An 11,558-nucleotide genomic window follows, 5' to 3' on the forward strand; every position below is an offset into this window, starting at 1 on the left:
CTCATGGCTTTATATTCAAAAATCCATTTCTCCACCCCTGATGTCACCCCTGAGCTCTAAGCTCATTTCCAATTGATGACTTGATGTCTCCACATAGATCTCCAATGGTCATTGGGCTTGGCCACATATATGACCTATTCAGGCCAATGAAATCTAAGACGGACTGACATCACCATCCTTTTTCCTTGTCCATGTTAACCAGCAATATTCAAATATTGGCCTGGGTCCCAGAGAAAAATGTCCAAGCAGAGCCACAGTTGACCTGCAATAGACATGCAGCAGGAGGGAGAAATGTTTGCTGTATTAAGTGAGATTTGGCGGGGGAGCAGAGGGGGGGTGTTACCGCAGCATAATCTAGCCTATCCTGACTACATGTACCTCATAAAGTTGTGAAATCCAATAAGGTAATAGAAGCTTTTTGCATGAAGACAGGTTTTCACTGTCTCCCCAGCACTTATTGTATAGTGGGGGAGACAAGACATACCTCTGTGGTTGGAAAACAGGCTTTGCTGGAAATATAGTGGAGTTCCAGCTCACACCGGAGCCCAATTCTCAGTCAGTCCCTTGGTACCAAATTTATCCTTGAAGTTCCCTTAAATTGCCCATTAAATACAGAATGGTGTGACCTGTGCTGAAGATCAACACAGCCTGTTTTCCTCCAGCACTGGAGCAAATGGCTTTTCTTTGGTTGAATACCAAATAAATTGATTTGTTGAAGTACGCCTTGTACAAGAAAAGTTTGTCTTTAAACAGCAAAACCACACTCTATGTGGTAAGACACTGCCTACCAAATCTATCTGCTCTTCCTCCTAGTCCCACAACTAATCTCTTTCCCAACCTCCCCTGCATGTAGATGTGGCCACGTGACTTGAGTTGCAGCCAATGTAACGGGAGTGGCAGTAGCACGTGCCAATTCCCTGCCTTCCCATCAACCAGCCTTGTGCAGTCCTCCAGGTGCACCTCTGCCTGCATGAGATGAAGGCAAGCAGGGTGCTCTTGGAAGCTGTGTGTTGAAAATCACAGAACCGTAAGTCGGGAGGAGCCTGAGTCCCTGAATCTCTGCTTCAGGAGCTCCCAGTCAGAAGCTCCTGATTAGGCCTTAACATGAGTTAAAAATAATCTATCTTGGGACTTCCCTGGTGGCGCAGTGGTTAAGAATTTGCCTGGCAATGCAGGGGACACGGGTTTGAGCCCTGGTCCCGGAAGATCCCACATGCCGTGGAGCAACTAAGCCCGTGTGCCACAACTACTGAGTTTGCGCTCTACAGCCCACAAGCCACAACTACTGAGCCCGCGCACCTAGAGCCTGTGCTCTGCAACAAGAGAAGCCACCGCAATGAGAAACCCGCGCACTGCAACGAAGAGTAGCACACACCCCCTCCCCCCCACCCCCCCACCCCCGCTCGCTGCAACTAGAGAAAAAGCCCACGTGCAGTAAAATAAATAAATTAAAAAAAAAAAGATATTGTTACGCCAAGGCTGCACTATTGTCTCTTGACATGTCCTCCCTTGTTTCCCCTTCTGATTAGCAACTGTTTGAACCTGCCCTTTGGAACTCAGGCAAGGTCACGGAGGCTGAATGAAGCCTATTTCCTACAAACAAGAAACAGGAGACACGAAAGGATTTGTACCTGGGAGCCCCACAGGGTCCTGCTGGGTTTCATTAGCGGACCAGCAAATATAAAAAATGAATTTTAAAATACAGAATACGTGTAGACGTGAAGAATTTATTTAGACACAGAATCAGTGAGTAGCAGTGGTTGCCTCTGGGGAGAACTGGGAGCTTAAAGTGGCAGACTGGTCATCCTTTTGTAATGTGTGCAATTTACTATTTTTACATGTGAATAACTTACCTATTATTTTGAAAGATTCCTTCAGCGCCTCCACGTGGCCCTCAGGGTGAAATCCAAAAGCCCTCCTGGGTTCCTCGGACTGCTGCAGGCTTCCACCCCACCTCTCTTCAGCTCTCCAGCCACCAACCCCCAGTGCTCCGTGTTCCAGCAAATCAATCCGCTCCCATTTGGCAACTGCTCAGGGCGCTCTCTGGCCTCCCAGCTCCCTCAGCTGAGAATCAGTCCTCTCCTCTGCATTAACCCTTCCCGCCCCAATTCCTATTACCAGTTTTCTACTTAAGACACCCAAAGCACTACAGCACATTCTAACCCTATCCCCCAACAAGCACCTCCCTAACTGCATCATCTCCTTCCTGGCTATCCTGTGGCCTTCTTTCCACTGAATCCCCTGGGCCTAGAGCAGTTGAGGCTCAATACACATCTTTTTTTTTTCTTTGGCAGTGGCACACGGCTTGTGGGATTTGAGTTCCCTGACCAGGGATCAAACCTGTGCCCCCTGCAGCGCAAGCGTGGAGCCCTAACCAATGCACTGCCAGGGAAGTCCCTCAATATACATCGGATAAACTTCAGCCCTCTCAGACATGAGGCCCTCTTGGCTAAACTATTACAAGGATAAAATAAGTACTATCTGCAAAGAAGCCCCAGCACAGGGTCTGGCATATGGTGGCTCAATGCAGTCTTAAAAAGAAAGCTGATGCCAGACAGCTTTCTGCTCAGATAGCAGGGATAGCTGTCAGGGACAGACGCCTGGAACAGTGTCTCCTATGATAAGTACCCAAAAAAGTGTTTAAGAGGGAACAGTGATTCTCAGTGTAACTGGGAAGAAGAACCAATCAGCTGGAGTTTATTAAAACTTCAGACTTCTGGGGCCATCCCTAGAATTTCCAACTCTGAAAGTCTGGCACAGGGTCCAAGAAGCTGAATTTTCAAGAAATATCCCACAGGTGGTCTAAGGACCACATTCTGAGAAACCAACCGATCTATTTGTGAGTATTTAAGCCGCTACGATATGTCAGGTCAAGGTTAATCTTCTTTGTAGGGATAGAGAAAGAACAAGAAGAGTCTGTGCCCTCGTGGAGTTTATATTTTAGTGAGGGTAGAAAATATCAGGTACACAAGTAAAGGTAGACAGCCAGTGACGGTGTCGTAAAGAAAATAAAGCAGGTGGGCGGAGGACATAGAATGCGCTTGGGTGGCAGGGAGGGGATCTCTCTGAGGTCACTGAGGAATGACAGGAAGGAGCCAGCCAGTAAACTACTGCGGCAAAAGTATCCAGATGGATCCTCATTTTCCCCCAAGCTCCCCTCGACCCAGGCCCTGGTCCAAGACTATCTCAAAGGAAACCAAGTCCAGAACAGCGATGCTCCCGCCTTTATAATCAAGGCTTTCGGAGCCAGGACAGAGATTGCAATGGGGATCGCGACAGCACCTTCTCTCTGGGCCATGGAACCCACAGGCTTCCTCTATCTAGCCAGGAGCAGAGGTCTGAACCCCTGCCTTTTGGGAAACCTGGCCCCTGCCCCACCTCCCTCACTCAAGTGTCCCTAAGGTCTCAGCCAAGCCAGATCCCAGGGCTGAGCCAGCAGGGGTGACTATGCCCGATCCTCACACAGCTCTCTTTGGGCCCCGGGAGCACTGCCCGTGTGGGCGGGGCCTCCTGAGCATCCTTCCTGATTTGAAGTCCAGGTCCCTGGAGATCACAGGGGTGGGACTGGTCCCCAGGATTACGGAGAACATGACATCACCAAAGAGGCTGGTCCCCCTCCCCAGCAGGCTGGACAACACATGGGGAAGACATGTGCCTGGGACCTCCTAGGAGGGACAGGGGTGCCGCGTGGCACAGTGAGACTCCCAGGGCAGGTGGGTAGCCGGGGGCTGGAGGTTCCAGGATCACTTCTTCTTGGCACGATCTGCTGCGTCCAGGGCAGCCATGTTGCGGGCGGCTGTGATCAGGTGGATGACGCTGATGAGGGACTTGAGCAAGGCAATAGGGGCTGTGATCCAGAGGCCCATTCGGAAAAGACCTACAGAGCCAACTGTGGGAAGGGAGCAGGGGCGATACAGAGAAAACAGGATGCGGGTGAGGGAGGGGCCTTTGACTCCCCGGGCAGGCCCGACCCCCTCCCACCCTCCTGCCCAGCCCCTCATCTCCTACCTAAAGGTCCCTCGGAGAAATTGAACAGGTAGAGGAGGCAGTAGAAGAGCTCATTTCCAGCACACAGGGTAAACAGAGCGGGCTGCACAGACAGCAAAAAGGCTGCTTAAGCAAGAGGGTAGGGGAGTGCCCCCGATCCCCCAACTAAGGGTCGGGGGGCCAGGAACTGTACTGGAGAAAGAGGGGTGCAGGGCGGTACAGGTAGGATGTGGGTGGGCATAGGGGGAACAGGGCAGATCAGGGAACCTGCCCAAGGCCCTTCACCCTCCCCTTCCGCACGGAGCTGTGGGCAGCACTCACCACAAGGTTACGAACCAACAGGAAGATATTTTTACCGGGCTGCCCCCTTGAAGCCCTGGGCCTTACCTGGAGGTGTTCCACCCTCGAGCCTCCAGTGTAAAGACTACACTCCTTCTCACAGCCCAAGGTCTTTTGAGAGCTGGTTCTGCACACCTCCCTGGCTTCTTCCTCCCTCCCTCTCCCCTCAAGCCACTCAGTTCCTCCTCCCTGGGCGCACCTGGGCCTCAGGCCCACTTGTTTTCTCCAGCAATTCACAGGGCTCAGCCCAGGAGCCCTTCCCACCAATCCCACCCCGGGCCCAGGGCTCAGCCCAGGACTTGCCCATAAGCTAAGTGAATAGGGAGGGGCAGCAAATGCTCACTCTGGAGGTGTAGTAGATGCGAAGCACTGGATTTCCAGACAGGTCGATCATCTTGTGACTTTCACTGCCTCGGACCACAGAACTTGGGGAGAAAGTAGGCGGAATCCATGAGCTTTCATTACTACGAATGCCCACCTAATCCACATTTCAACCCACACAAAGTAGGTACTGGGATTGCCTCTGTTGAACAGAGGAGGGACTGGGGCACAGCTGAGGACCACTGTCTTGCCCGAAGTCACACTACCTAGCTGGGTAGCTGGGGGAAGAATCAGGATTCAAAAGCCTCATGCCCCTTCCCAAGGGATGTTAACTCTTTGGAATCCTCAGAAGGGTTTTAGGGATTACTTAATCCAACCGTAAAACAGGACTGACGCTAATTCAGAGAAGGTTTGCCCAGGGTCCTTCAACAAAGCAGAGCTAAAAAGGAGACGTCCCAAGAAGCCTGAAGACACCTCCCATATGGTCTCACCCCTCCCCACTGTAGTGTCTTCTTCAACCGGTCAACAACCCCAGAATCACTGACCTGTGGAGGTGCAGCCAGTGGCTGGCAACATCCAAGCTCATGCTGAGCTGGAAAAGAAGGGTGGCGCGAGGGTACAGCAGGGCCAGGTTGACCAGCAGACACATCGTGGAGCACCGGTCTGTCAGCATGTCCAGCATGGCCCCAAATCGGGTTCCTGAAAAATGGCAACTATTAGGTGGATGGGGGCTGTAAGGGGGCAATGCATCTGTGACAGAGGCCATATTTAGTGTATCACTCTAAAGCAGAGTCTAAGAGAGAAAAGGCCCACAATCCACTGCCTGGGGAGGAAAGCAGACTGCTATCGTTGGAGTATGAAGGTCAAAAGGCAAGGGTCACCGTATCATAAAACAAGGAAGCATGGCAGTGTAGAGAAAACAGTGTAGAAGGGAGTGAGAAAGCTAGCATGGGAAGTCTTAGAGGTGGGTCTGAAGAACAGATTAAAAAAATTAATCATCTCTCCAGAAACCATCTCCCTTCCCTCTCCATCCTCCCTCTAAACATGCTTTCTGGAATCCTTATGGCTTGTGCCTGGCATACAGCAGATGCCCCCAAAACACCTGTTGAATGGATTTTTATTCAGAGAGGCCTCCAGCACTTGCACTGCCATGCTGGGTCTTGGTATCCCACACCCCTCGCTATTAATGAGTTCGTCTCCACAGCGAGCTTAAATCCCTTCTGCTACAAAATCAGGCCATTCTGTTCTGCTTTCTACAGAGATGGGAATGACAGAGCCCTCTGATTCCCGAGTACCCGCCTACCCCGAGGTCCTAAGGAAGCAGGAAAAGGGGGCAGAGGGTTGTTGGGTCTCAAGGCTGGTTGAGAAAAGGTGTCTGTCACCTTGATTAAGGGCTCGAGCAGCGTGTCCATCGAAAGCGTCCAGAAGTCCGCTGAGCAGGTAGAAGGAGGAGGCCGTGAGAGGGCAGCAGGGCATGAAGTAGAAAGAAATGATGGCGAAGACAATCCGGGCATAACCTTGGGATTGAGACGTCAGGGGGAGACAGGGCAGGATCAGGGAGCCTGCCCAAGGTCCCTAGCCCTCCCGTTCGGCCCGGAGCCGCGGGCAGCACTCACCGATGAGGTTAGGCACAAACAGGAAGATATTTTCGCCTGGCATCGCGGAGGTCCCCTGGCCGCCCTGGGCCTTATCTGGAGGTGCCAGCTCTCTCCCAGCTCCGGCGGAAGGCTCACCCTCCAGCCCGGCTCATCGGCCGCGCCCACTGCGCGCAGGTCCCCGCTGCCCCTGCCAGGTCCCAGATGTTAAAGCTCTTTGCCTGCCGTAGCATGGGCCGACACAGCTGTGCGTGGGGCACAGAGGGCGCGCACACCCAGCCCTTCCCCTGAGCAGACGCTGGCCTCCGCCTGCCCCGCCGGCTCTCCTGCCTCCAGCTGCGGCCCCTGCTCCTCCAGCTGTGCTTAGCTTCCGGAACCTACTCTTCAGGGTTCGTCCTTGCAAAATTGGAGAAAGGAAGAAGAGGCTTAAGAAATGGCTGCGTCCCCTTTAAGACCTGCCCTCTTCCTTTTCCTTTTCTTCCCTCCTCCCCTTTCCATCGGTTCGTACCAAAGTAAAGAGGGAGGAGAGGGGGCAAAGAACCATCAACGCTGAGCAAAGGAAGGAACTTAAAAGGAGAGGTCAAAAGAGAAGGAGGCCTAGGTAAATGTCTCTACTTTCCTTTCTGCGGAGGATATGACTCCTGAAGACAAAGATAAGGAAAAAAGATCCCGCCCTCCCGATTCTTTGCACCCCCGAGAGGCCAGGTTATTTGGCACAGCCCACACCTTTTCTTCCCCGCCCCCTCTCTCTGGCCCCATTTGCTCTCACAGGCTCCAGGCAAAAAGATGATAGCCAGAGAGGTTGGAGGGCGGCCTCGGGTGGGGTTGCTTCTCGCGTGCCCCTAGTGGTGGGAGGGTTAGGTGCCAGGCTCCACCTTGATCTTCCCAAGTTTCTCAAGGCCACTGGCGCGGGGGTCACTGCCCCCAAGGAGGGACCTAAAGGGGGTGGAGGAGAGGCCGGAGAGCGAATGCGACAAGCTGGGAAAATGCCCTCCCAGCTTTGGTTCTAGAATCCCTATTCTCCCTACGGTGCTGCTGAACCTCCGCAGACGCCAAGGTTTTTATAGCAACGGGTAGCGGCGCCGCTCCCGGTTCCCCTCTTTCCAACCTTCCTCCCCAGCTCCCAAGTCCCCCGTCCCCCGGCCCATAAAAGGGCTCCTTATAGACCTCCCCGTCTCCCCTCCTGCCGAGTAGCCCAAGATTTCGACCCATCTGCCAGGTCGGGGGCGGCAAGTGGTCTGCCTTGTCTTGGGAAAGGTCTTGGGTGGGAAGAAGGGAAGAGAGGCCCCTGCTGGGCGAAGTGAGGGGGGCGGGAGGCGGGTGTTGTGGGAGTCCCACCTCCTCCCTCACCCCCCCCCCCCGGAAGACTTAAGGCAACGATTTCTTTTCTTTTTTTTTTTTTTTCTTTTTTTCAGAGAGAGAACTGACACAGTTCTTCAAGGCCGCGGGGAATGGTGGTGTGTTGGGTTTGGGAGAAGTGGGCTGGTTTCTCAGCCTAACCTGAGCTTCCGCTGTCCCCAGGGGGATGGCATCCACTGCTACCAGGAATGTGGAGAAAAAGGGCAGCGGGCAGTCCCAAGCCACAGACTCTGCAGCCTGCTTGGGTGGAGGTCCGGTGAGCATTGGAGAGGAGTTCTTGGGGTGGGGGTGAAGTGAAGAGCTCCTAGGCTTAGGGCACTGAGACCGCCAGCCTGGAAACTCTAGCCTCAACCCTGAGCCCAGAGCCCCCAGCACTACGCCCCTGAGGTCCCCAAAGGCTGCCCTCCACTTCCAGGACCTTCCAGGCCCAATTGCAAGACCCAGCCGTCCAATACCAGACTCCTTAGACCCAGAGCCCCCAGCCTGGGAGCCTCCAGACCCAGGACTCCCATGTCGGAACTCCCAGGCTGAGCCCCTCTGACTTTCCCTTTTCCAGAAGGTTTCCCATTCTGAGGAATTCCTGACACAGATCAGCGCAGAACTCACTGACGAGGCCTTGTTTGTCGCTGCCTACCACATGAATCCTGTGCCCATCAAAGAAAAACAGACACAAGACCAAGGGACTCAGATATCCAAACACGGTGAACCCCACGCCAGGACCCTTCTGTGCAGAGACCCTCCGATACCACTAGTTCCAGTCCCTGCTTCCAGTTATGCCAGCCTCCTCATTCTTGCTGGGGCGTGGCAGGCACGCTCCCGCCTTTGGACAGGTTATGTGTGAGGGGCCCCGGGGACTCCAGGTGGAAATGCTCTGTAGACAGTTGGGAATATGGCTTCAGGACTCGGTGGCAAGGTCTGGGCTGCTGACAGATCTGATCTAGGAGGAAGTTGGCAGCTGAAGGGTGTGCAGTTGCCCTGGTGGGGGGTGGGGTGGGGGGATGGAGGGTTGTGCAGAGTGAGAAAGACGAGGGGCGCTGAGGATGGAGCCTTGGAGAACCTCTCCAAGTCAGGGGTTGGCAGAGGAGGAGAGAGGGGTTCATGAAGATGGTAGAGAAGGAACTGACAGCAATGTTTATTTTATTTTTTTAATGACTTTTTAAAATTTATTTATTTATTTTTGGCTGTGTTGGGTCTTCGTTGCTGCACACGGGCTTTCTCTACTTGCGGCGAGCGGGGGCTACTCTTCGTTGTGGTGTGCGGACTTCTCATTTCAGTGGCTTCTCTTGTTGCGGAGCACAGGCTCTAGGCGCGCGGGCTTCAGTAGTTGTGGCACACGGACTCAGTAGTTGCGGCTCGCAGGCTCTAGAGCAGAGGCTTAGTTGCTCCGCGGCATGTGGGATCTTCCCGGACCAGGCATCTAACCCGTGTCCCCTGCATTGGTAGGCGGTTTCTCAACCAGTGCACCACCAGGGAAGTCTCAGCAAATGTTTATTGAGTGTCTGTTATGAATAGGGAATGATGGGTAGATTTGTGGATGGATGGAAAGAGAATGGTGGGCGGATGGATAGATGGATAGGTGGGGAATGGTGGATGGATAAATAGATGGATGGGGGATAGGGGTTGGATGGATAGGTGAAGGATGGAAAGATAAAAAGACATGAACCTTGAATCTAAAGTCAAAAGACTCTTATTCTTTTCTAGGGAGCTCTGCCTAGCAACTTGACATCTGGAGGATGATCCCAACTCTGGTGCTGCTCTTGGCCTCTCGTGCCCTCTCCCCACTCTGTTCCTCTAGAACATGCACCAAAGCTCCTCTTTCACAACTCATTCAAGTTTGGTTTTGGGGCGATTCCTGGTCATGAGCAACATCACCCCTGAAGCCTCCAAAGGGTTCTGGAACCATCACACACCTCTCCACCCTCAGCTAGCAAGGACACCACCAGAAATCAAAAACTTTAATAAAGTGACAGAGATCCTTCCCTCCTCTCAGGCTGGGCAGTGCTCTCTGTGGGGTGATGTGGGAGGAGTGCCCCTCCCCCTTTTTGCCAGCTATGTGGGCATATTATTTTATTTATTTATTTCCTATTTCTTTTTTTTTTAATCATCTTTATTGGAGTATAATTGTTTTACAATATTCCTTTTTTTTTTTTTAACATCTATTGGAGTATAATTGCTTTACAATGGGGTGTTAAGTTTCTTGGGCATATTATTGGAATGGCTTTTTTTTCTTTTTGAGTGATTTTTCTTTTTTAATTTTTTTTTTTTTCACAGCACCACGTGGCATGTGGGATCTTACTTCCCAGACCAGGGATCAAACCGGCACCCTCTGCAGTGGAAATGCGGAGTCTTAACCACTGGACCACCAGGGAATTACCCTGGAATGGCTTTTTTTTTTAATATATAAATTTATTTATTTATCTACTTATGGCTGCATTGGGGCTGCTCTTCGTTGTGGTGTGCAGGCTTCTCACTGCAGTGGCTTCTCTTGTTGCGGAGCACGGGCTCTAGGCGCGCGGGCTCAGTAGTTGTGGCACGCGGGCTCTAGAGCACAGGCTCAGTAGTTGTAGTGCACGGGCTTATTGCTCCACAGCATATGGGATCTTCCTGGACCAGGGCTCGAACCCGTGTCCCCTGCATTGGCAGGTGGATTCTTAACCACTGTGCCACCAGGGAAGCCCCTGGAATGGCTTTAATTCAGGCAGGTATCAACCTATTCTCCATCAACCTGTTGGCAGAGATGAGTTCATGGGTCCAGATCCAGCCTCCCAGCCAAACTCCAGCACCTTAAGGTGCCTGTGGCATCTGAGAGGGTCCACCTTTGCTTCTGAGGAGCCCCTCCGGCCACCAGTGTCAGTGTTGAGGTCTCCCCTCCACGTTTTGGAGCCGCATGGCTATGGAACATATCATGCCTGTTACTAACCAGAAGGCAGTGCAGTAGGCTTTGTGACGTTTGCATTTAAATCCCAGTCTGGCCACTTATTGGAGCCTCGTAAGGAAGTCAGTCACATCTCCCAGCCTCTGTTTCCTTATATGAAAAATGGGAATAATTGTCCCTGTCTCACAAGGGCCTTGTGAGAGTTAAAAACATAATGCATACAAAGTGCTCATCACAATGCCTGGCACAGAATAAATGCCAAAAAAACTTAGGCTATTATCAAGGTCGGTTTGCCTCGTGTTCTAAAATCCAATCCTCTTTTGAGTGTCCTAAAAATGTTTCATTACATTTAATTATAAAATTTTAATTAAGGAAAATTCAGTTGATTTGGAGAAAGACTTTAAGACAAACAGGCTGAGGCTCCCCTGGTGACACAGTGGTTAAGAATCCGCCTGCCAATGCAGGGAACACGGGTTCTGAGCCCTGGTCTGGGAAGATCCCACATGCCGCGGAGCAACTAAGCCCGTGCGCCACAACTACTGAACCTGCACTCTAGAGCCCTTGAGCCACAACTACTGAGTCCGCGTGCCACAATTACTGAAGCCCACGCTCCTAGAGCCCATACTCTGCAACAAGAGAAGCCACTGCAATGAGAGGCCCAAGCACCTCAACGAAGAGTAGCCCCCGCTCGCCACAACTAGAGAGAGCCTGCGCGCAGCAACGAGGACCCAATGCAGAAAAAAAAAAAAAAAAAGACCAACAGGCTGTAAATTCTCTATAACGTTCAAAAGTAAAGTAGAAAAGGACACCCATGGGAAACCAAACAAGCTCATTGTTTATGAAAAGCTGCAAATCTAATACTTGGTAGACACACAACAGCAGATATGCTTAAAATGCCAAAAAGGGGGCTTCCCTGGTGGCGCAGTGGTTGAGAGTCCGCCTGCCGATGCAGGGGACACGGGTTCGTGCCCTGGTCCGGGAAGATCCCACATGCCGCGGAGCAGCTGGGCCCGTGAGCCATGGCCGCTAAGCCTGAGCGACTGGAGCCTGTGCTCCGCAACGGGAGAGGCCACAACAGTGAG

The 11,558-nt window shown here is 52.4% G+C and overlaps 1 protein-coding gene and 1 long non-coding RNA gene across 4 annotated transcripts; one reads left to right on the forward strand and one right to left on the reverse strand.

Annotated features, from left to right (window-relative positions):
- Window positions 1-2,922: 2,922 nt before the first annotated feature.
- Window positions 2,923-6,720, reverse strand: CDIPT (CDP-diacylglycerol--inositol 3-phosphatidyltransferase). The gene is made up of 6 exons (XM_082670403.1): window positions 6,264-6,720; window positions 6,030-6,164; window positions 5,193-5,346; window positions 4,670-4,751; window positions 4,009-4,090; window positions 2,923-3,889 (listed from the first exon to the last, which is right to left on the reverse strand). The coding sequence occupies exons 1-6, from the start codon at window positions 6,304-6,306 to the stop codon at window positions 3,744-3,746; spliced, it is 642 nt and encodes a 213-aa protein (XP_082526529.1). The 5' UTR covers window positions 6,307-6,720; the 3' UTR covers window positions 2,923-3,743.
- Window positions 6,721-7,010: 290 nt separating this feature from the next.
- LOC309832594 lies at window positions 7,011-9,565 on the forward strand. 3 transcript variants are annotated; one of them, XR_014297703.1, is made up of 4 exons: window positions 7,011-7,043; window positions 7,764-7,857; window positions 8,158-8,431; window positions 9,303-9,565. It is a non-coding gene; the product is annotated as an uncharacterized lncRNA (long non-coding RNA). The 3 variants fall into 3 exon arrangements; XR_014297704.1 differs by having other exon boundaries at window positions 8,158-8,302; XR_014297702.1 differs by having other exon boundaries at window positions 8,158-9,565.
- Window positions 9,566-11,558: the final 1,993 nt, after the last annotated feature.

Source organism: Grampus griseus, assembly GCF_964374135.1.
Source record: "Grampus griseus genome assembly, chromosome: 14".
Classification (NCBI taxonomy): domain Eukaryota; kingdom Metazoa; phylum Chordata; class Mammalia; order Artiodactyla; family Delphinidae; genus Grampus; species Grampus griseus.